This window comes from Mesoplodon mirus (assembly GCF_964341445.2).
Source record: "Mesoplodon mirus genome assembly, chromosome: 2".
Taxonomy (NCBI): Eukaryota; Metazoa; Chordata; class Mammalia; order Artiodactyla; family Ziphiidae; genus Mesoplodon; species Mesoplodon mirus.
This window is the reverse complement of record NC_138977.1, coordinates 40,154,733-40,179,682: the sequence shown is the minus strand read 5'-3', so window position 1 is coordinate 40,179,682 and position 24,950 is coordinate 40,154,733. Positions and strand designations below refer to the sequence as shown.

Genomic DNA, 24,950 nt, shown 5'->3' with positions numbered 1-24,950 from the left:
TATAAAAATGTATTTGATGATGATTTAGACCCACAAGGACTGTAGTATATATATTTCAATATTTCATACGCAGCCACTTATGAACTGAAACACTTAAGTAGGTCTAATGAACTATGGTGAACCTAGGCAGAAGGAAACAAAACAATGCTTCTTAGTAACACTTAGTATCTTAATACCACCTTATGACGAAGTCCACAAAAACACTTCTGCTCACATTCTCATCACTACTGCTTTGTGTTTTGTCTGTTTTTTTCGCTCGGCTAGTGGGATCTTAGTTGCCCAACCAGGGACTCAACCCGAGCCCTCGGCAGTGAAAGTGCCGAGTCCTAACCGTTGGACTGCCAGGGAATTCCCTCATCTATACCGTTAGGTTATATCTATAAGAAAATAGGCTCAGGACAACTAAGGAACAAGTCCTGTGTAACACAGCTCCTCAAAGTTAGGACTTGAATCCAAGTCTTCAAACTTCAGTCTCTGTTCTCTACTATACCTCAGCTTCTTCTCTTTGAACTGAAACCATTCAGGATACAATTTAAGTCCACATCTATAAAACAGATAGTCACTGAACTAACCTGAACACTGGTTTAATACTGTCTCATTTTAGTCTGCCAAAAGGGAACAAAAAAAAAATTCTTCTAGCTGTCCTGGCCAGATTCCAACAAGAATGCTGTGTTCCCTTCTGGAAATATCCTTCAGGAACAACACAGAAAAACTATGGTGTGTCTGGATGGCTTATGGAATTGGAAATCATATCACAAGGAGTTGAAATATTAGGAATTTTTGTCCTAGGCGAGAGAGGAATACAAAGACATGACACAGCTCCAAATTCCTGAAAGACTGTAAGATGCTGCCATTCAGCATTCTGGCGCCGACCTCCTCCCCTTCCATTCTGGGCACACGGCAGGACTGCCCTTCCTACCCGTCCCTGCAGCTCCCTGTGGTTAGATTAGGGCCATATGACTAGTTCTGACCAACAAATTATGAGTAGAAGTGATGTGGGTCATTTCTGGGTCAGAACATTTACTGCCTATGCAAGACCTTCCAAAGCTCTCTTTTCCTCACCGCATCTGAGATGGTGGCTCCTTCATCAGCCAGGGTCCTTGAGTGACCATGATGAGAAGAGCCCCCTTTCTAACCCACAGTAGACATGTAGATAACCATGAATACAAAATAAAATTTGTGTTTTCTTAAACTTCTGTGATTTAAAGACTGTTTATTATTTATGGCAGAGAACCAAGACTGTCCTGATTGATCCACGCTGTCAAGTTGAAGGATTAGAACCACTCTGTATCCATCAGACGCACACACTAATATACAGAAACAGAAAATTTTCAGTTAAGCAGTAAGAAAGAACTTCTAACAAAAATTTCCAATTGAAACGACTGTTTCTATATAAGTGAGTTTCTACTCACTGAAGGTGTTCAAAACAGATGCTGGATAATCAAATCCACTGGCTGAAGAGGAACTCCAAGCACTCAAGAAATAGAGAAGGTAGATAACTAAATTATCTCTAAAATCCCTTTAGATGCTATGATTTAACTTGCAGATACAGTTAGAGATGAAAGAGAAAGGGAGAGAGGAAGAGAAAAAGGGAAAAAGAGAAAAAAAAGAAGGGTCTTTACACTTCAAACAAAAATAGAAAACTAGCATGTATGAGTTTCAGGGCTGTTTTTTTTCTAATAACAATGTGACAGTATATGTATTTTTTTAAAAAGATGAATCAAGTTTTGTCTGACACATGAATTTTTTAAATATTTTAAATATATTTTTTCAATTTTAGTACATGATTACATTTTATATTATTGACATATTCCTTAATGAATTTCAGTTGAGAGTTTTGCTAGGGTTTTTTTTAGGCTGAATTACATCATAACTAAGTAAGTCAATTCTATATAAACTAAATGAATCTATATCAAATATTTTTAGAAGGGCACCCTCAAATGTGGAGCCTGCCTGAAGTAGCATGTTTATCTGTTCTGGTTTCCAAAACTAATACCTCTGAGACAAGCCTAAAGCCCCAACAATCATTATTTTAAGAAAAGAAACTACCAATAAAGATACATTTTCATAAAGTGATCATCATTTACAGTTATTACTATAATTTCTTATTTGTTAAGCATTACATACATTTCAGAAAACATACATATAAAAATCCTCTATTCCTGAGGATAACTGATCCCAGAAAAAGGCCAGTTAAAGTGAATTACATTTAAAACAAGGACAAAAATTTCACTGTAAATAACAACAAAAAAACCCCTAAAACTAAAACTTCTTTTGCTTATATTTAAGAAAAATTCAGTTTTTAATTACAACTATACTATCTCTTAGAATGAACTGTTTAATTTGAGGGGGAGAGGATTCTTCTGAAAATTAGTAATGACAGCACAATGATAGACTCTGTTTGATGGGCGCAACAGGATGATACAGAAGATTATTTCTGCCAAAATATTTTAGGATTTCATCAATTTTCCCAAGAACCCTCTATATCCTTTAAAATTCAAATTATTCTTTTTTGAAGGGCCACTTGTTTTTCATACAGATAGCATTTCTCCTGATTAATCTCCAAATCCCTGTTTATCCTTGGCTCTGCAGACAGATTCAAGAAAGTATACAAGTTATACAATTTCACCTTGAAATCAATTTGCAAAGCATTTCACACTCTACTGTCAGGTATTCTCCAAGAATCAAAAGAGACATAAGCAAAAAGCTACAGATGGGACAGGCTGGGGGCAGAGAGCTAGCTTATCTGAGCCAGGACTAATTCTATAAGAGATTAATTCATTAGTGAATATTTTCACATTGATGGAGTTTGCTCTGCTATAGCAGCAACCTTGTACCTTGGGAGCTCTGATAATGAGGATCTAATAACGAGGACCCCTGTACCTCATTTAACCATCTCAAAAGTCATGTGAAGTGGTTGGTATCAACATTTTACAGAAAGGAGTAAGATGAACAGAAAATATATTTACCCAAGATCACAGAGAAAATGAACAGAAGACCCGTAACTAAAACCCAAGTCTCCTAACAGCTCCTCCCATACACCACACTGCCTCCGTGATATACATATTCACTCAACAATACACGTTCACTGAACCACATCTATGTGATAGAAACTGTGCTAGGTATCGGAGAGTCATAAAAGGACAAATACTGTACGATTCCACTTATACGAGATACATGGAAAAGTCAAACTGATAGAGACAGTCTCTGCTAGGGGCTGGGGGAAGGAAAGAATTGGGAAGTTATTGTTTAATGCATACAAAGATTGAGTTTTACAATGTGAAAAAAGTCCTAGAGATGGACAGTGGTGATGGTTGCACAATAACGTGAATGTACTTAATGCCACCAGTGGTTAAAATGGTCAACTTTATGTTATGTGTATTTATCATAATTTTTAAAAAAATAATTAATCTTTAAAAACTAGATGGCAAACAAAATCCAAAATTACTATTAAGAAAAATTTTAAGTGTAATAGGGGAGACAGACAATAGGGGAGACAGACAGACAAGGAAACCAAGTATTACAATATACCATGACTAATGGAAACATTAAAAGCCAGTGTGAAATTTAACAGAAGTCTGATTAAAGTTAAGTATTTGGTAGGTATAACCAAGTTTTATGGAAATATATAGGAGATGGTCAGAGAAAAGAGAACCTAACTAAACCTAGGGATCAAAAACTTCCAAGACAGGTGGAGATAATCCAAAGATAAAATGGATGAGTCAGCCATAAGGAAAGCAAAAAAAGTCATTTCAGGTAAAAGCAACAGTGCCAAGGGCCTAAGTTCTGAGAGAACATGGGCCATTTGGTGATCTCTTGAAATAAGTTACATCAGTAGGTCTGGAGCTAATACGAAGTGAAAATGAAAAAGGTATATGTTATATAATAAATGATCTTAATGCTAAGAAAGCTCTGGCATTTGAACTTATTCCTGAAGGATTAAGGCCAAGAAATGGATGTGGCCAAGAAAATTTAAGCAAGGGTGTGACAAGATCATATTTGCATTTTAGAAAAATTGGTTTTATACAAACACTAAGTTCATCTTGATTAAAAGACAGAAAAAGATATCCATCTTCCATGAAAAGCCCAAAGGTCATTAAAAAGCAGTCTAAATGTAATTTGAAAGATCCTTAGCTATAATATAAAGATAATGGAACCTCCTTGTGATAAGACAATTCAGCAGGAGAGCTACTTTGGTGGTTTAAAATTTGGCTTACGTGAATTTAAAAAGCTACAAACTACTAGTTAACAGTAGAAATTACCCCTCCAAACTGAACTTAATGCCAACAATTCTAGTGAAATTTAATAGAAGTCTATCTCTATGCATTTTGGGAGGGCTAATAAGTCTGTCTGTAATTAAAAGGTGAAGCTATGATTAGTGTGCAACACACTGTAAATCACCCAAAGACCCAGCAATGACATCCATTAGAGTCAAATGTAAGAGGTGAAATCTTGACATTACCAAATATTCACTCAGACACTTCTGCAAAACCACAATTCTTTAGCATACAGCTCCCCTTCGCCCCTACATAATTAAAAGTTTTAAGGGACTCTCTCAAACTCAAAAGCAGTAGAGAACATGGCACTGAGACACCCCTCCTCATTAACCACCTCTACTCACCCAACCTCCTAAGGGTCTGGTGGTCCCTTTACCATCAACATATCCAAGCCTTCCTCACTTTCAGCCAACTAAAGCCCACTTCCTGAAGCAGCTCGAAATCCAAACCCTTTCCAGTTTTTCCTCTGGGGCCACACCTATCTCCCATGACAGCCCTCTAGATACGAGCATCCTATACCATCCCAAATCTCTACTGAAGGCCAAAAGAAAAAGAGAACACTCACTTATCCAACACTGCCCTCAAACTACAATCTCCCCATGCCTTCTCTCACTTGCTAAACAGAGAAGCCTCCCTATATAATTCAAAGCCTAGGAAAATGATCATTTCACTGCCACTGACTTCAGCGTTGCCTACTGCTATACTGTCTGTAAATTTATCAAAGACAGTAGGAGGTGGTTTTAATACATATCCCAGGGATGGTTAATTAACATTTGAAGAACCTTCATCAAGAATACACATTCTAGAAATGGGTAATTAGCATTTGAAAGTCTCTAGTCAGTCTACCACCCAGAGGTGCTTCCATAAGCTATTAGAACAATGGAAATTTAAAATGAGCTCCTAAATGGTGAAAGGAGTAATGTTAGTATAGCTCTGAATTAAAGACCAGTCACCACAGCTGTGTGATTTTCTCCAGAAGTACTGAGGTGCTTGCCAGGCAAGAAGAAATAAGAGAGCTGGGCTTAACCAAGCCATTATAGAAAGAGGGAGTGAAAAGAGAATCAATGGTGTTTTCAGGGAGCAATAATGACGTGTCATGAACTCCATGCTGAGTAGGGAAGAATTTGAGGACTGGAAAGGGATTATTAATGAGAAAGTGGAAGAGTTAATGGATCAGAGATTTCAAAGTGAAAGAATTACTAGATTGGAAGTACAAAGGCAGATCAACTAGAATAATAAAGAGTGAAATACTCAAAGTCAAGATTTCTGAGGTGTTATTAGTGATGACATATCTTAAAAGTATATAATAAAAGAGAACTGGGCCACACTGAGGAATTTGCTGGTAAAAGTAATATAACTAAAATTCTGTTTTCACTTAAGTAATTATTATCATTGTGATTATTTTCTGTTTCATAGAGAACTGCATACAGAGAATATTAAAATACGGAAACCAAAAATTCAAACAGAAACCATGAAATACTATACACTCATATATATTACTTTAAACCTAATAGACTTATTAGCATGTGCTCTACAGACAAATTGCCTGGATTCAAATTCCAACTTGGCCATTTACTAGCTGAGCGCCTCTGTTTCCACACTGGCAAAATGGGGATGTTATTAGTACCTACCCCATAGGATTGCCAGAGGATTATATATGTCACTCTATGTAAAGAGCTAAGAATAGCGTGGAGGCCACAGCAAACACTATGTAAATGTTAGCTAGTATTATCAGAGTCTGAGACTTCACTACTTTCAAGGTATACCAAAAACGAAAGAGGCTAAAGTAATGGACTGATTTTGAGATAAGGCATTTTGCTTGAAGGACACATTTAATAGGTGTAACATTTCTTACTAACCAGTTTGATTTACAGTAATAAGCACTAAAACATTTCAAGGTAGTAGAACGGCCTTTTTTAAACCTAAAAGGAAGGTAAATATTTAGCTAAACAAACTATAAAGAAATATAACCTGCAATGACTGGTGGTGATACTTGAGTTGTCTGTCCTGTAACTGCTTTACTATTAATTGGTTTTGCAAAGATCAGCTTCGTGATTACTGGACCAGAGGTTGGTGTTCGAGGTTTCTTCGCAATCTGAAATATATAAATAACTATAAAGACCACTGTTTCTATAAAACACCTATTCAATCAAAATTAGACAAGATTGATATATAGAAGTACATGTGAAACCAGCTCATTTAACAAAACATATCTAAGTACTGAAGTTAAAAACATTTAAAATGCAGCCATTCATCAGAATACTAATATGATCACATCCTTAAGCCATTATACAATAATACCTTTGGATTTTATTGCAAATCCTTATTTTAGTCTCTGGGACATATGCATAAAATGAAAAACAAATTAATTTGTAAAAATAATGTTTAATGTTCAATAGTAATGTTTAAAATAACCATTTAATAATAATAATGAAACACAAATATGGCACAGCAATATCCTTTTCCAAATAACTAATTATTCAATAACAAAAAGATGGAGTAGACTACATTAAGAAAGCAGAGTGCAAATGATCAATATAATTTCATTGGCCCCTGGAAGCAAAATATAAATACACATAAAAGATAGGCTCATGACTATATCTTCAACTTTAGATCTATATATCAGGGGCAGATAAATAAGGAACTGCACAAGTTAACACCCTAGGATACAAAGAGACATGTTTGGCAAAACAAAGACTATTCTAAAGGTGAAGCCTCTGAAATATTATTTACTAAAATACAGTTTTCTAGACTATAAATTGTTTGAAGGGAGGGTCTATGTTTTATTCATCTCTGCTTTTACGTTATACACGGTACACTGTTGCCCTAAACTAAAATTCTCCACAAATCAAGGAAGGTAGAGTTACCAGTGTTCTTATACTGAAATTGCAACGTATGCAAGGCACAGCTTTTTCTAAAAGTCAGAAGCAGAAGTTTAGCAATGATAAAAAATCATAGCCTTTAGCAATAATAAAAATCATAGACTTTTTTATCAGTCTATGATAAAAATCATAGACTTTCAGAGCAGGAAGGACATTAAATACTAATTTTATCTTTGGCAGATTGAAAATTGAGGCCCTGAAAGTACTATTATTGGAAATAATAACTCAAAATGAACAAACATGACCAACTTAAACGACAAAACATACCAGAAGCTGTAACTGATTACAGAACTAAGTAAATATCAGCTTTGTGCTCAGACTATAAATTTAACTTAATAACTTATTTTCTTACCCTTAGAATATATTACTTTCTTACACTCAGAACATATTACTGACAAAACAAAATGTAAAGGAAACACAAATCACCTTTTAAAAAAATGAACCAAAGAGATTCCCTACTATATTAAAAAATATCCAGCTTGTAAAACTCTGATATACCCAAATAAATCCATAATTTTACTTTTAAAAACTGATGCAATTTGGGAGACACACAGAGAAAATACTTCCCAAGTGTATTTACAGGCCTAAAACTCTAAAATAAGTTAGAATATGTTGTCTATTGACTTAGTATTAAGAATCTCAAGAGGCAGAGGTATTGATATTCTTGGAAATCTGTGTCTCAAAATAGATAATCTTAGCTATAGAGTATGGGAACTTAAAGTATTTCCCCATTTTTAACTGATTTTCATAATCATAAAACTATATGAATACTTACCAACCAGGAACAAAAATGTAAACAATACGACCAAAAGCACATTAATTATTCAAATGAACAATCTCAACTTGTCCTTGTGATTTTGTTTCTTTAGTGTAGCATTGCTGAAAATAAGGATTTCCAGTTCTCTAAAGGAACCAGGCTTTTTGCATTATGAATTCTAAACTACTCTAGAACAAATTTACTTTATTAAATAAAACAGAGCATAAAGGATCTTTTTTTTTTTTTTTTTTTTTTTGCGGTACGCGGGCCTCTCACTGTTGTGGCCTCTCCCATTGCGGAGCACAGGCTCCGGACGCGCAGACTCAGCAGCCGTGGCTCACGGGCCCAGTCGCTCCGCGGCATGTGGGATCTTCCTGGACCAGGGCACAAACCCGTGTCCCCTGCATCGGCAGGCGGACCCTCAACCACTGCGCCACCAGGGAAGCCCAAAAGATCATTTTTTAACAAATGTATCTAATTAGCAGATTACGACAAAAATGAATCAAAGAAGGAAATTTATAAATAAGACTGCCAAAGATATGATCAAATAATACATGCAGGTAATTTTGGGCACTGTGTATACAGATTCAGGAACTAATAAGGAGTTATGCTGTTCCATATGGCTAATTATCTATTATTCTTATATACTATGCACAAGAAACACAGGAAAGTGTTTATGTATCTGTAACTAAGTGTAACTATACCTCTTTGTTACTGCCTCTGGCCTCAACTGTCACCTCTGGAGATGGGTCTCCTTCTTCCACCCTTTCCTATTGTCCACACCCTAATAAGTTTCAATACTCTGATTAAACTTAAGACAGTGCTGAGACTCATCTGGGAAAAAAATCAGGGGATCATACATGTCAAAGTAAACCAAATATTCTGTTGCCTAAAATGGATACAGATAGATGTGTAGCTTTTTGTTTGTTTTTTCTGTGCTTCAGTGCTTCAGAGCTTTATAGGCTACTCTTGAGTTGAAGATTTGAGTTGCCTAAAAATAACTGGACAAGTAGAACAATATTCTAAATGGGGTTTCTTTTGGTTTTGTTCTTAAATAGAAATTCTTTTTAAATAAATAGAATCAGATTTTATAAAAGTAAGGACAAGAAGAGAAGTTATAAGAATTAGACCCCAGTCTTTGTTTTTATTGTTGGTACTTAGGGGATTACAGTAGAAAACTAGTGGATACAAGTAAACTGGTCTTACAAATAGTATGTATACATTGCTCTTGTAAATGAAAAAAAAATGACATTCTGATTTACATTTTCAGTATCTTGCGAACATGGTTATGATCCATATCCCCAAAGCCAGATAAACTCTGGTAAACCAATAAAAACAAGTTTTAAAACTGATTAAAAAACAAGCTGAGGACAAGGTGCTTGATGGTGATAGGATATCTCATTCAAGAGATCCTCACCAAAAAAAGTAAAAGGAAGTCAGAATTAAGTGAGAGATGATAATGAACAAGAAAGAGCACTAAATGTTTAATAGTGGCAGAAGGGACATGGACAAATTATAAAGTTTGAGAAATCTTATGAAGTTCTTAAATAAAATGCCTGTGAAAAATAAGTTTCTAACTTTTTTGCCAACATAATAACCAAAACATTATTTCTAATATCAGCTGAGAGTGGACAGTTCCCCCAACCTTCCTCCTTCCTTACACACCTGCTTTATTTCTCTAACTCATGCCTTCTTTCTAAAAGCCAACTCTTTCAAACAGGAAATGCATTTGTGTTCCCTGGTCTTAAGTGGATCATTGTATTTCTAAGAGCAGTGGTGACCTAAAAAGGCCTATCGGGCATGAAAAATGGGGAACCACTTAACATATGTTCTGATAACCTTCTATCTTAGGGTCCTATTCATACTAACAATGGGTACCATTTTGAAGGATTCTCAATGTTTTGAGAACCATACCAAAGAGTTATCTTTTCTTATGTGTTTCATCACAATCAAATAGCCATCTTACAGCTAAAATCAAAAACTCAGAGAAAATAAGTAGCCTATCGAAAGTTCCACAGCTGGGAGGGCAGCAGAGAAGAGACTGAAATCCAGTTGGTCCAGTTCTAAACCTTCCATCACATGGCACTGCCTTTCTACACTGCAAACATGAGCGATGCAATGGGCAATAAATTCCAAAGAAGAGGCACACACTGGCTGGTATGCACTACTGCTGGCTTGAAGGGTTTCTCAGAGCAGCAAGTTTTCCTAGACTTTGGCCATCTGTTAGCTGAAAATATCATGTCTGAATGATTATTTGACAGCCTGACATCAACTCTGGCATCTTTATACCAGCAGAACATCCTTGTACTCAAACTACTACTGAGAATAAAATTGTTTTAAAATGAGTAAAAAGCTATAAATACACTAAATTGGAATTTAACCAAAATTAAGTTCTAAGTTCTCTGGCAGAAATTTTCAAAAGCATTAGACATATCAAACTTTACAGAAAAACCCACACAATTACTAAAAGCAACATTCAAAAGAATTCAGTAACAACTATGCATTTAATCACCCTACACACGCAACTATGAATCAATTTAATATTTAACATGCATTTTAATTAGTAAGCGCCCTTTTTTTTTTTTTTTTTTTTTTTTTACCTGTACTGTTTTTAACTGTTGGGTCTGTAACACAGAGGGCTGAGTTGTAGTATTAATCAGTTGACTTCCTGGGGTCAATGCTGAGACACCAATGACAGGTTTCACCTCTGGCCTCCCTCCAATGGTAACTACTTTAATTTGCTGCGGTGGTAACTTAGCATCTCCTGACTGGGCCTGAGTTGTAACTTTCTGAGCCTGGGGTTGGCTATGGGGTAGTGCTAAAACAATTGGTGAACCAGACTTGCCCAAAGTTGTTAAAATTAACTTCTGTCCATCTGGTTTAAGGGTCTGATTGCCAAGTTTAAGATCAGATGTCTGTGATACTTTGTTTAAAATAATCTGATTGGCTGATATAGTCACAGGAGTCTGAGCACCAAGTTTTTGAAGGCCACTTGGAAAAGCTGGTTTCACTGTGGTATTACAATCTGCTTTAGTAATTGTGGTATTCACTGCCACTTGGTTAGTGTGGTTACTGTACACTGTTATTGGTTCCGTGGAAATGGGCGTGGCTGTAGAGTCACCAGTAGAATTTATGTTGACAATTTCTTCCAGTTCTGTCTCCATGGGAATTGGGGATGAAACAATAACAGCCTCAATACTATCATCATCCACTAAAGTTATACCAGTGTCCATTATCTCCTCTGGAAGCAAACTATTCACCTCAGCTGGCACCACCTCCATGATCGTTCTCCTGCTAGAAAGTTGATCAGGCACTGCAATAAAATTTGAAAAATGAATAAATTACTAGGTTTCAAAACAGATTTAAGAGAAGAAAAAAAATTATTCACGAAAAATGCAAATGACAAAACAAAAATTTTTACTGATGTATAACTGAATGAAGGACATTCCTGATGCATATTTGGGTTAAACCATTTTAACAAATCCTCAACCTTCAAGAATCTGAAATATAAGTCATATGGGACACAAAACTAAAAGCAAACATTCTCATTCGCCATGTCTCAACCCAAAAGTATACTGCATTCAGGCAACAGTAAGTCACATAATTACAGGAAACTCCTTTCCAGTTCCTGCTCATAAATAAAACCTTTTAATCTTTGACATGTCCGATCATCTTACTTCTTCCCAATTACGAGGTTTTTTTTTTTTCCTACTGACAGACTTGAAAACTGCTGATTTGTACAAGGAAATAAAGATTTAAATATAAACAGATCTTAGAAAATATATTCAAATCTCCAGTGAGCGAGGTCCTAAAATGAGGTTACTATATCATTTATAAAAATCCATTAAGGACTCAAATTAATGTTAAAGGAGTTTCTAGAGTAATCCATCTCAGCAACTGCAGGTCAAATGGTTTATCTGGCCCAAGTTTGATCAATTTGCTTCATACTAAAGAAAGCTTTATTTGGAAAGAAGATTCTCAAATCCTCCTCAGCCATTCAAAATGTCACAAAGGGAACCATTTAAGAGGTATACAGCTAGTCCCCATAAAGAAAAAAAAATGGTAATAATAATAAAGCAGATTACGAACAAATCAGAACTGCGATGCTTTCAGCCAAAGGTCATGCAGAACTTCCAATAAAGGAGTCAGTACAATTATCTTCACATATTAAAGAATTCATCATATTTATGACTGACTAAATAAGTTATCTGCCCAGAGAACATCTAAGATCCATAGGAACCTAATCAGTAATTCTTTCTTTTCCCTTTTTTAAAAAAAATATAAACATGCAATACCCATTCCAAGGTTAAGAGTAACAGACATGAAGAGCAAATTATAATTATTAGCACTGACAAATACTAATACTGCCAAAATTAATCTTCATTATTGAGCACTTACTATCTACCAGTGATGGCATAATTTAATCTATCCTGACAACTCTAATGTGGTATCATTATCACCCCCATTTTACAGATGAGGAAACTCAGAAAGGTTAAACTATTTGCCCAAGGTCACACAGCTAGCCAGTAAATGGTAGAGCCAGAACTCAAACCCAGGATATGTTTTATGATACAAAGTTCGTCATTTTAATCACAAATTTTACGGCCTTAAATTTTTACCACTGGTATTTTTAAATTGAGAAAAAAAATAAGTCTACTCCTTTACAGTCAACCTCCTACCCAAAATCCTACTCTACACAACCACGGGTCTGTTCTATCACTTCACTAGTGTTGCCTTTTTTGCCCATTCTAGAACTTCATATAAATGGAATCATATATTACGTACTCATGACATAAAGGAATATACAGTATAAGCCTTTTCCCTCAGTAGGTTTTTTAAGATTTATCTTTATTCTTACAGTTATTAGCAGCTCAGTTCCTTTTCATTGCTGAGTAACATTCCATTGGATGAATCTACCACAAGTTGTTTATCCATTTATCTGTGGATGGACATTTGGACTGTTTCCACTTTGGGACCATTATGAATAATACTGCTATGAACATTCAAGTTTTTTATGGATAGATATTTTCATTTCTTTTGAATAAATAACTAGAAGTGGACTTGCTAGGTCATAAGCTAAGTTTATTTTTAACTTTGCATGAAACTGCCAAACTACTTCCCAGCTCAGCTGTACCATTTTGTACACCCACCAGCGATGCATGAGGCTCCCAGCTGCTCCACATCCTCACCAACAACTGGTTTTGTCCGTCTTTTTAACTTTAGCCATTCTAGTGGGTGTGAAGTGGTATCTCATTGTGGTTTTAATTTGCAATTCCCAGATGACTAAAGACGTTGAGCATCTTTTCATATGAATATTATCTATTTGTATATCTTCTTTTAAAAAGTGCCTGTGTTAAAGTCTTTTGCCAAATTTTTAAAATATTGGTTTTTTAATCTTCTTGTTGAGTTGGATGAGTTCTTTACATATATTGCAAAACCATCAGTCACAGTAACTTGTAGCTCAGAGGAATCACTAGGGTTTCCAAAGTATGAGCACTTCTCTAGATGTGGCTCTTCCTAATCAGGAGAATCCCTTCTGGCACTTACAGAACAGGGCATTTACAGACAGGCTCGTTAAAACATCAACACCAATTATACCTTCGCAGTGGAAGCCATGATAACAGTACACAACAATAAACGGCCCCACCCACAGTACCACATTAGCTTCCCTTCCCTACCGAAGACCTTGCCCAACCCCATCAGCTGTCTCTGAACATTCCATCCCCCATAGAACAAGGTAGGATGATGACTTGGGTGTCAGTCAGTATCCAACACAACCATAAAAGTTTGACTCCCTCTTCTCCCTGAAGTTCCCCCAGCACGTTTAGACAGATGGGTGTGGCCTCTTAGGGAGACCTCAGCCCAACCCTTATTCATCTTTCTCCTTAAAACACCTGAAGTCAAGGTGTAAGAGGAGGAGAGGTCACCCCACGGAAGGAGACAGTGGTCAGACAGTGCATTTACTTTCAGTTTCAAGCCCCCACACTTGCAGCTCAACCAAACAAACTTCTAATGTTTTCGATCCACCCAGATCCTCATTTCTAACATCATTTTTTCAGCTTTGGGGACTCCTTGACTCAGCAGCTACAGCCCTGCCGCCCTTCTGCTAGGGCCATGGAGTTGAGTGTACAACAACCAAGGTAACCATTCAGGCTACCTCTCAGCTCAGCCCCTAAATATTCATTAAAAGGTAGAACACGGAAGGGCTCCTACTTCCCTTGCCTCTGCCACCCTTGCCCACCACTTTGGTGAGAGCATTCACTGCCAGATGCCAGAGAGTCTTCCAATATCCCCTAGCCCAGCCCTCAAGGCCCTCATCCTTTCTCTTTCAAAAAGCCATGTCTCCGTCAGCACTCCATTCTTATGGCTAAAACTGTCAAGTACTGGGAGGGGGCTGAGATTTTAGACTCTCCATGCAAGCTAACAAAGTAGCCTGTCACTGTTTCGTGGATACTGGCAGACAACACAGTAGGCCTAGGTCAGAGACACAGGACTTACTACTCCAAGCACAGCAAGGAACATAAGTATCATGCGTGTATCAGTTCCCCTGTTGCCCCCAAGTCCTACAGGGCAGATGTAGAAAGGAGCCCAGGTAGACACTGTGCAGGCAGCAGGTTTGCATCACAACTGAGGGACACTGAGCTTAAGGAACCTGAATCATTTATAACCTGAAGCACACCTGCCCTTTGTCCAAAGGGAGATATTATCTTTACTATACTGGACAATAAGCAAATCTGCCCTTTGCAACAGCAGGAGTCACTAACTATCATCCAAGGCTTTATGCTATACAAACATCCTGGAAAAAAATTGTTTAAAAGGGCTGTCACACTACTGAGCCTGCGCCCTAGAGCCTGCAAGCCACAACTACTGAAGCCCACGTGCCACAACTACTGAAGCCCTCGTGCCTAGAGCCCGTGCTCTGCAACAAGAGAAGCCACCCCAGTGAGAAGCCCGTGCACCACAGCGAAGAGTAGCCCCTGCTCTCCACAACTAGAGAAAGCCCATGCACAGCAACAAAGACCCAACGCAGCCAAAAATAAATAAATTAAAATTTTTTTAAATAAAAAAAAGTAAATAAGAGGGCTGTCACCGCCTCACTTGTAAGAAGTACAGAAACGCAAAGACCCAGGGAGAACCGTTTCCCAAAAGTATCTCTCTCTACTTATTTATTTTAGCAATGTTTTTTGTACTTCAAGTGTATAGGTCTTCTTTCTATATATATTTTGGTAAATTTATCCCTAAGTGTTTCACTTTTTTTGATGCTTTTTAAGTGGTCTTTTTTTTTCCCATTTTCCAACTGTTTGTTGCTAGTATACAGAGATTCAACTGATTATTTTATATTGTCCATGTATCTAACAACTAGCTAAACTCACTAAATCTCGATGTAGAGCCCTTAGGATTTTTTAGAAAGATAATCCATGGTGTCTGAGAATAAGATCTGTATTTCTTCCTTTCCAATCTGCATGTCTTTTGTTTCTTTTCCTTACCTTACAGCACTGGCTAGGACCTGCAGCAAAATGTTGAATAAAAGTGGTAAGAACAGACATCTTTACCTTGTTCCCAAACTTACCCTTAGCTGTAGGTTTTTCATAAATTCCCTCTATTGGGTTGAGGAAGCTAACTTATAGTACCAGTTTGTAGTTGTTTCTTTTTTCAATCATAATCATAAATGGATATCTAATCATATGTTTTTTTCTACAACTAGTGAGATAATCATATGGCTTTCCTCTTTTAGTCTGGGAGTTATATTGATTTTTTATTAAGCCAATTCTGCATTCCTGAAATAAACTCCACTCAAAATTATATAACATATTTTGTACATATTGCCAAATTCTACAGGCTAATATTTTGTTAATCAATTTTGTCTATACTCATGAGGACTACTGGTCTGTAGTTTTTTTGTAGTGGCTCTCTGGGGATAATGCTAGTCTAATAAAATGAGTTGGGAGGTCTTCACTCCTCTTCAATTTTCAGGAAGAGTATGCATGGAATTGTTACAATTTCTTCCTAAAATGTTTGTTAGAATTCACCAGTAAGGCCATCTAGACATAAAGCTTTCTTGTGAGGTTTTTAACTATAAATTCAATTTCTTGAATACATGTAGGGTTATTCAGGTTATCTCTTTCTTTCTGAGTGACCTTCGATATTTGATAGTTTGTATCTTTTAAGGAATTTGTCTATTCCTCTAAGTTGCCAAATTTATTAGCATAAAGTTATACAAAATATTCTTTTATTTTAATGTCTGTAGAGATGGCAACTCTTCCATCCTTATTTTGGTAGTTTCTGCCTTTTCTCCTTTTTTTCTCTGATCAGTCTAGTTGGAGGTTTTTCAATTATATTGATCTTTTCAAGAATGATTTTGGCTTCATTGATTTTTCCCAACAGTTTGTCCATTTTTTATTTAACTATTACCTTTATCTCCTTCCTTCTGCTTTAGATTTGTCTTTTTCTAGAAACTTCTGATGGAAGCATAGATCACGATTCGACAAACCACAGCCTACAGACCAAATTAAGCCCACGGTCTGTTTATGTATTTCTCTGCAACTAAGAATGATTTTTACATTTGTAAATAGTTGGGCGAGAGTGAGTATATGTATATGTATATATATATATATACACATATACGTATATATACACATACATATATACACTGTGTGTGTTTATGTGTGTGTGTGTGTGTGTGTGTGTGTGTGTGTATATATATATATATATATATATATATATATATATACACACACACACTACCCTACAAAGCCTAAAATATTTGCCATCTGGCCCTTTATAGAAAAAATTTGTCAACACTTGGTTTAGATCATTGATTTTAAACCTTTGATATTTGATAGTTTGTATCTTTTAAGATATTTGTCTATTCCTCTCAGTTGCCAAATTTATTACCATAAAGATTTTAAACCTTCTTTTCTAAAATAAACATTTAATGTTAAAAATTCCCCCAATGCTGCTTAACTGCAGTCTACTAATCTCAATATATTTTTATTATCATTCGCTTCAAATGTTTTCTAATAGTCCTTGTGATTTCATCTTTGATACACAGAAAATAAAGAAGTGTGCTATTTAATTCCCAAATATTTGGGGATTTTCTATCTTTTATTATTATTGATTTCTAATTTGCTCCTATTATTGTCAGAGACTGTAATTACCATTTCCATCATGTGTAGATGGAATTTAGAGACTAGTTTAAGGCTCAGTGTATGGTGCATCTTGGTGAACACTGCACGTGCACCTGAAGAGAACATGTATTCTGTGGTCGCTGAGGGTAGCACCCTATAAAAGTCAATTAGGTCAAGTTGGTTGATAGTGTTGTTCAGATCTTCCATAGTCTTTCTTTTTCCTTTTCTATCAATTACTGAGAAAGGCTGTTAAAATTCCCAAATACGATTGTGGCTTTGTCATTTTCTCCTCTTCTATGCATTTTTGCTTCTTCATATATTTTAAAGCTCTGTTATTAGGCAGAACATGTCTTCCTATTTGTCCTATTAAAAGAGACTAGGAGCTATAGAACTAGGAGTCTCCCTTGGAAGTAGGAGTAAAGTTCAAACTTCTAACAAGAAAAGGTCTGATTCGTCTGGCCAGTCTCTAAGCAGTATGGGCTGTGCAGAGTTCAGGAGCCAGCACACCTCACAGGCCACTGAGCAGACTGTGATAACTGCTTTATGATTAGACATCCATATCTGTTTCAGTCAGGGTCACACACAGGGCATGGTGGCCTATGCTAAAAGAAACTCTCAAAAGGAGCTTGTGGGCATGGCAGGAAAGGGTTTGGCCATCTAGTTACATGAATCATCACTCTAATTTTATCCCTTAGGAATGGAAGATATGTACTAGCACATGCAACCTCATCATCTCTGTGTTGAGGACCACTCCAAGAAAAGAGAGGATCTTCACAAGCCAATGGGACTGAGATTTCGTTTACCACATCTGTATGAAAAGTTACCTTTCAAGGTATGGAGAGAAAAGAATATTGAACATACAATGCATTCTCCATGCCTCCAACATTTCTGCTCATAAAATAAAGTTCTAAAAGCCTTAGTTTTTAACTTATTTATGTTTTTTATCAGCATTTAATTAATATGTATTGCTTCCTAACTTTGTGGAGGGAAATTAACCAAAGCCCTTGCCCAGACAGACCTCAGAAATCAACAGAAGAGTGGCATGATCACAGCTGTACTTTGGGAGGATTAACTTCATCTCAGTATTTTATTGGACTGGAGGCAGGGAAACCAGTTAGAAGGCTATTACAGTAATTAGTTCAAGACAGAGATAAATGGAGGGACAGATTTAGGGCAGTAAAAGAAATGAGTTAAATATAATATAAAAAAATAATATAAGATAGAAATGATAAATGCTCTATGCTTTCACATTTTTAAATGGTTTCTTAGAGAATATTACCAGTGCTGAAACACTGTTCTTTCCCTTAGTTACAGGTAGAGGACAACCTGGTAAACAACTGTTTTCATTCTTGCACATACTAATATAAAATGGCGACGACCTATCATCATATTATAGGTGAGTAATTGGTCAGATGTTGGGACAGAAACATTTGAATGTTTAAGAATTACACTTTTGTACCTAGAGCTTACCACCAGCACTATCTGGTTAACTATACTACTTGGATTTTAGCTTTCACTTCTAAGATCAAACATCAACAACTCAAAAACTAAGTACAGAACTACATTTCTCAAACTAAGCTGGGAGCACTGAACTGTAAAACATGAGTCTTGAAGAAATTTTGAGAAGTTCATATATTCATTTCAATAATATATATTTTTTAAAAGTATATTCTGGATCACCTTGATAACCACCTCATATCTACCATCAATGGTACCAGAATTAGAGTGGGCATAGAAGGGTCTTACAAGGTAAATGATATATTTATGCCAAGTGAAAGCCAAACCACCTAACCAGTGATTTAAGGAGGAAAGCTCTGCGGCATTCAAACACAGAAAATTAGTGTAGGAGTTGAGTTATCACAGGATATACAGCATATAGAAAACTGCACACCTAGCCAAGGCCCACAATAGTATATTCACTATGCAAAGAAAGATTTCATTTCAGCAAAAGAACATCATCCATCACCCTAAATTTAATTGGTTTTACTGGCTTTATAGTTTTGTTTATATTTCATTTATAAATTTACTTTTCTTTTATACTTCCATAAAAGCAATAAGCATAAGGAATTTATATACATCTAAAAATTAAATATTTTAATAAAATAAAACTATTTAGGCCAATACTGAGGATCCACAATATATTTTTCCCTTTAAAGGGGGACTGCATATTATTCATGCTCAATATTAACCTGGTCGAAAAAACATGGGGATTCAAATCAGAAAGATCTGCTTCCAAATCTTGACTCTCCTAGTTGCTTATCATGTAACCCTAAGCAATAATCTCTCTAAGCCCTAGTTTTCTTTCTTTTTTTTTTTTTTTTGGTGGTACGCGGGCCTCTCACTGTTGTGGCCTCTCCCGTTGAGGAGCACAGGCTCTGGACGTGCAGGCCCAGCGGCCATGGCTCACGGGCCCAGTGGCTCTGCGGGGTGTGGGATCTTCCCGGACCGGGGCACGAACCCGTGGTCCCCTGCATTGGCAGGCGGACTCTCAACCACCAGGGAGGCCCTAAGCCCTAGATTACTTGCAGGGTTACTGTGAGGACAGTTATGCGGTACACTAAAGCTCAAATGAAAATTCTTCTCTTCTTTCTCTATCTAAATTAGCTTCTCCTTATTTCTCCCTTTTTAAAAAAAATTATTTACTTACTATTTATTTATTTATTTATTTATTTATTTATTTATTTATTTATTTATTTATATTTATTGGCAGCTCCACGTGGCATCTCAGTTCCCTGACCAGGGCACTGGACAGTGACAGCATGGAGTCCCAATCACAGGATGGCCAGGGAATTCCCTCTCCATAGAACTTTTAATCTGTCATATATCATGCAGATTATACCTTCACAATGTCTCCTTCCCACTCTAACCAAGAGTTTCCAAATCTCCAAAGCTCGGAGCCAACTACGTATTTTTACCGTTATCTCCTCTAACCTGCAATACCTCCTACAGAAAAAGCTACAGGACTTATCTGCCTCAAGTGCATCTCTGAGGCTGTCACTCTCCTACTCAAAAATTTTCTGTAAGTCTCAAGGCCTTCTGTATTAAGGTCCTACCCAACCTAGCCTCACAACTTTATCTCCACCAATTCCCAAAGTGAAAGTTTCCTGAGGCAAAGATACTGAGGTATCGCCCATCCGTAGCATAGTATGTGACACATAATAGATACCCAATAGTAATATTTGAAAAAAGTAACAGGAACCTGTAATGCTCCTGTCTACCAAAACAGATGACTGACTACCTCCACTGGCGTAACTCTTCATTTCTTTCTAACACACTTCTAATTATTAATTGTTTTAACCGCAATAATCTAAAAGCTGGTCTTAAAAGACAATCACAAGGAATCACAAAAAGACAATAGCACTTGGTGATTAAAAAAAAAAAGAAATCCAGTGAAAAAGCATTAAATCTCCCTCTTTATTTTAATTATTTTAAAAATTCTTAGTTTTACTACTAACTTAGCAGCTGGGTTGGCATGGATCAAATAACTGCAACATAGAAGTTATAAGAAAAAACAACAAAAACAACCAAATTCCTACTGGATAAAACGAGAATATTAGGAAAAAAATGATTTAGAAAATTCATTAACTAAAACCTCCGAGTACCTCTCAGTTATTTCCCCTAAAAATTTTTTTTGGTCTCTTATTCTTCTAGTGAATGAATTTGGACACTCAAATGTCCAAGCTATACACACAAATATTTCCTCTCTGAATAAAACACTCAATGAATAATATTGTATGACATACTATGACATCATCTCTTTGTAGGAAACTTGGATAAGGAAAATCACTGCTATCATAAACATTACCAGGGGACATTTCTTAAACATTCACCTCTCTGTTCACTCATATATTCAACCTTCCAGTGACCCAACCTTCCACTACAAAAGCTGGAAAAAAAGAGGGCCCCAAATTAATGTATAAAAATTTGATTCACATGTAACTTTTCAGTAACACTACTGTTAGGGATCTGCAGCACAATCTAAAACATACATGAGTCTTTAGGTAACCTAACAAAATCAGACAACGGCTGTCACAGAGGCAATCAACCCAGTTCTCCAGCTCTTTAAACAAAGGGCTAACAAGTCCAGTATGTAAAATAAAACAGAGGTCTCAATTCATCTTTAACCAACTTAAAATTTGACTCGTATCAAGTGCAAGCATCAAGCCATCACAACTTCCTTCTTAACAATGAAGGTAAAACTTGTGAACCAAAATAGAGTGCCCAGAGCTGCACTTCACTTGGATCATAAAATCTACTGTGAAATTTTCCATAACTTTACTCTCTGAATTCACGAAATGGATGAGAGGCAGGGAAAAATATGGATATCAAATATGACTGACAGTATCTCAATTGTTATTTGCCAAATGGCAGGGCCCAAGGGGTCCGCTATAGATGACAAAGCCATAAAAGAAAACGACAACAGTTTTAATGATTACAAAACTGGTCCATATGCTCAAAAAATGTGAACATCCACACCCCAACAAGTCACAGACTATGATCTAAGACACAGAGCTTAAATGCAGAATAAAATGTCAATGCTCCGCCTCCCTAAAGAAACATACAACCCCATAAACTGCTGAACATCATCAAACCAACACCCGCCAGCGTGGATATTTTAACTATTAAATCAGGTAATCATGATAACTGCTAGCGGTTCATCTAGGCCTCAGCAGCAGCCTTAGGTGTAAGAGCAAACTCAAGCCCTCTTAACACTCAAAGAATAATGTTGATGTCATTCTGAGGCTACTGATTCTTTGCCCTCTGAACTAGTCATTCCCTCCTCACCCACAACGCAATTCTTCTCCCACCCACCCCCTCCCCCAAATAAAGAGAGCTCAATACAGAGCAGCCCTCGGGTATCCCCTTCTCTACCTCCGGCGGCTGCCGCTGTCTCCTCCCTCCGGCTCCGAGGTGGGGACTCCAGAAGGTCCCGGGCAATTCCGAGCCCGGGCGGTGCTTGTTTTGCCTGTGCACGGTAGCTCCGGCCAGCCGCTTCCTTCCCCAGTCTGCCCGAACTGGAGCGCTACAGGGATCCCGGGGGCCAAGGAGGGAGCCCGGGTGGCGACGCCGCCGCGGCCGCCGCCTCTGGTATGTCAGGGGCCGGGATTGTATTTCGAAAGATCCGCCATTTTCACCTCGTCATCACCATCACAGCTCAGCAGCTTCCCCGACAGCCGGAGCCCGGGCCGCCGCCGCCGCCGCCGCCAGTAACCTCCCCCTTCCTCCTCCTCCCCTCCCCGGCCCTCCCCTCCGGAGAGGCGCACACCCACATATCCGGGGAAACCTCCCGCCGGCCCCGCCAACCTTCAAATGCTCAGGGAGATACTAATGCACACAGCCCACGCTGAGACCTTTCACCCTGCCACGAAAGATGGTGCTCCGGCGGGCCCGGTAGCAACGCGAAAGCAAGTCGCGCTACCTGCGGGGCCCCAAGTCCGGCACATTTTTGTTTTGAAGAGCAAAAAACATGCGGAAGGGGGCAGAAGGGCAATAAAGAGCCCAAACTCTTTCATTTTCAGGAAAGCAACTTGAGAGAGATGACAGAATGCCTTTTATTCACTGTGTCCCTCTCAGACACTAAAAACAGGATCAAGACCTTTAATGTCATTCACCAGATCTGACATTTTCCTCCACTGTCAGCACTACTTTTGACAGAATGGGCTACTTCCAACTGCACGTCCGACCTCTCTGATACATTTGTAAATTACAGGCTTTGATTCTCATGCAGATACTGTGGTCAAAAGGTCTAGTTTTCAAAATAAATTTCTGAACTATTTTCCACTTAATTTCGTCTGATCATTTCTGTCCATAAACACTGTGACTTCCAGTTCATTTGTCATTGGTTTAAGACGTCAAAGTGCCACTAGGTTTAAAATGTACTGAACTTATTCATGAGTGAACAATTTCTAAAATACAGAAAATATACCTCTGAGTTAAAATTCTTTGCCAAATGCTTTTAGAATCTAAGTCACCAAATTAAAAAAAAAACCTGTCGCTGATATGTTTATTTGATATTGTGAAAATAAGCAGCTTGCTTCAGAGCAAGACCCTAGAGTTACCCACCCAGCTCCACCAGCTCCTCTCATCATGCAGTTTAATAAATAACTAAAAGAGAATATACGCATATTTTAATCATCAAAGAAATATCAGGAAAACATATGCTGCAAGGCTTCTGACGGGAACAGAATTTTTTTAAAAAAAAACTAAGTTGACTACCTTTGTTAATTTCAGATTTGATAACCACCCATTGAAAAGCTGAATTCTATACCTACCATTCAACTACAGCATAAGCTCTAAAAGACCTGTCTGAAATGAGCAAATTGAATTTCAAGGTTTCGAACATAGCCACTCTACCGCCTTTTTTAAAAGTTAGTTTAAGAAGAAAAAGGCAGAAGTTGAAAAAAGGCATTTAATTTCCTTACCTTGCTTGAATGACAACTCCATATTAAAGTCGGTAGCTTCGAGCTTAAACAAGTACTATCACCCAGCCCAGTCGCCGTTTCTATATGCAGCCTGCTAGACTCTGAGAGTATCAAGCCTTCCCAATTTCTTTTATCTTTAAACTTTATTTCCCTACCGCCAGCCCTGTTCACCCCGACTCTGCTTGGTGTTTACCGTTGGTTGGCCAAGCTAAGTCCTGGCCCGCTCCCTTCCCCCGTGCACCTCTGGAACATTGTGACATTGGCTGGTGGGCATCGCGAGGAAAACGGACATACACGAAGACACCATACAAAGGGGCATAGGAAGAACGGGGCGGCGGGCAGTAGGGAAAGGAGGAGCTGGTACAAAATGACACAGCAGCAAAACCGGTTCCCAGAAACCCGGTGCCGACACGGGGGATCCTCGGGCCGCGCAGTGTGCGTGTCAACAGCCGCGGGAGCCCTTCCTCCAGACCGCCGGGAAGGGCGGGCTGCCGGCCGCTCTGGGTGACAGCCGCCCTCCCGAGTGCCGGCGGGAAGGGGCCGAGCCCGGAGGATCCTCCCTCCCCCTGCGGCCCAGGGATGCGGCGCGGCGGCCCCCAGACTGCAGGTTCCCGCTCTCCGCCACGACCCACTAGCCCGGGCTCCCGGAGGGGGCGGTCCGGCGTCCTCCTCTCGCGCCACCACCCGCAGCGCCCCCTTTCCCGCCCGCCCGCCCGCCCAGAGGCCCCCACCCCGGGGACTGACACTCACCAAAGCCGGCGGCGCCGCCGCCTCCTTCTCACGCCGCGCCCCCTGGGCTCCCCGCAGCCGCGGCGGCGGCGGCGCCTCCGAGACACAGACCCGGGTTTGTTCAAAATCACGCGCCCAGCGCCATTCCACCGCCGCATCCCATAATACGCTGGGACCTCCCCTCCCGCGCGCCCCTCTCCGCCCGCCCCTCCACTCTGCCCGCCCCGCCTCCACGGCTTCCTTCGCCCCGCCCTTTCCGCGGCGCCTTGCCCCGCCCCTTGGCAACCCTAGCTAGCGTCATCCCGTAAGGCGGCCGCGAGTACGCTCCTGCTCCACGTGACTCCGAGTGTGCCCTCTGTCAAAGCTTTCGCACGGAATGTTCCATCCAGCCGAAGGTGGGAGGGGGAAGGCGGGGTCGCGCCCGAGCTTGGGAGGGAGTGTGTTATCTTCTAGCTTTCCTTGTTAGGAAGTCTGTGCTGTAGGTGCGATTTCCAGCATCTTGCCGTTGTTTGATGTTCTTGTGTGGGGAAGTGATCAGTAATCACAAATGCCAAATCTGTTTGTCTTTTAGGCACTGATTTTGCGGGGGTCGCTAAAAAGCCCCTGGAAGACGGCGCAGAGTTCAACTTATTTTGAAAGGGACTTTTTTTTACCGTATACAGTCAAGACTAACACAATCAAAATTCTTTGTATTTGGTAACCTTTTACTTTTATTTTTCCCGGTATTCTTTTTATAAGGTAAGAAAAGATACCCA

At 38.6% G+C, this 24,950-nt stretch overlaps 1 protein-coding gene across 6 annotated transcripts in view; it reads right to left on the bottom strand.

Annotated features, from left to right (window-relative positions):
- The window catches only part of LIN54 (lin-54 DREAM MuvB core complex component), a 74,635-nt gene extending 50,289 nt beyond the window's left edge, over window positions 1–24,346 (bottom strand). The window contains exons 1-3 of one of the 6 annotated variants that reach the window (XM_082606232.1): window positions 24,217–24,346; window positions 10,517–11,229; window positions 6,249–6,372 (exon numbers count right to left, since the gene is read on the bottom strand). In XM_082606232.1, the coding sequence (XP_082462358.1) occupies window positions 6,249–6,372; window positions 10,517–11,197 (805 nt within the window). In that variant the 5' untranslated portion in view covers window positions 11,198–11,229; window positions 24,217–24,346. Of the gene's footprint in view, window positions 1–6,248; window positions 6,373–10,516; window positions 11,230–21,916; window positions 22,271–23,466; window positions 23,565–24,216 lie in introns of those variants that run through there. The other 5 variants (XM_082606235.1, XM_082606231.1, XM_082606234.1 and 2 more) reach the window with 5 other exon arrangements.
- Window positions 24,347–24,950: the final 604 nt, after the last annotated feature.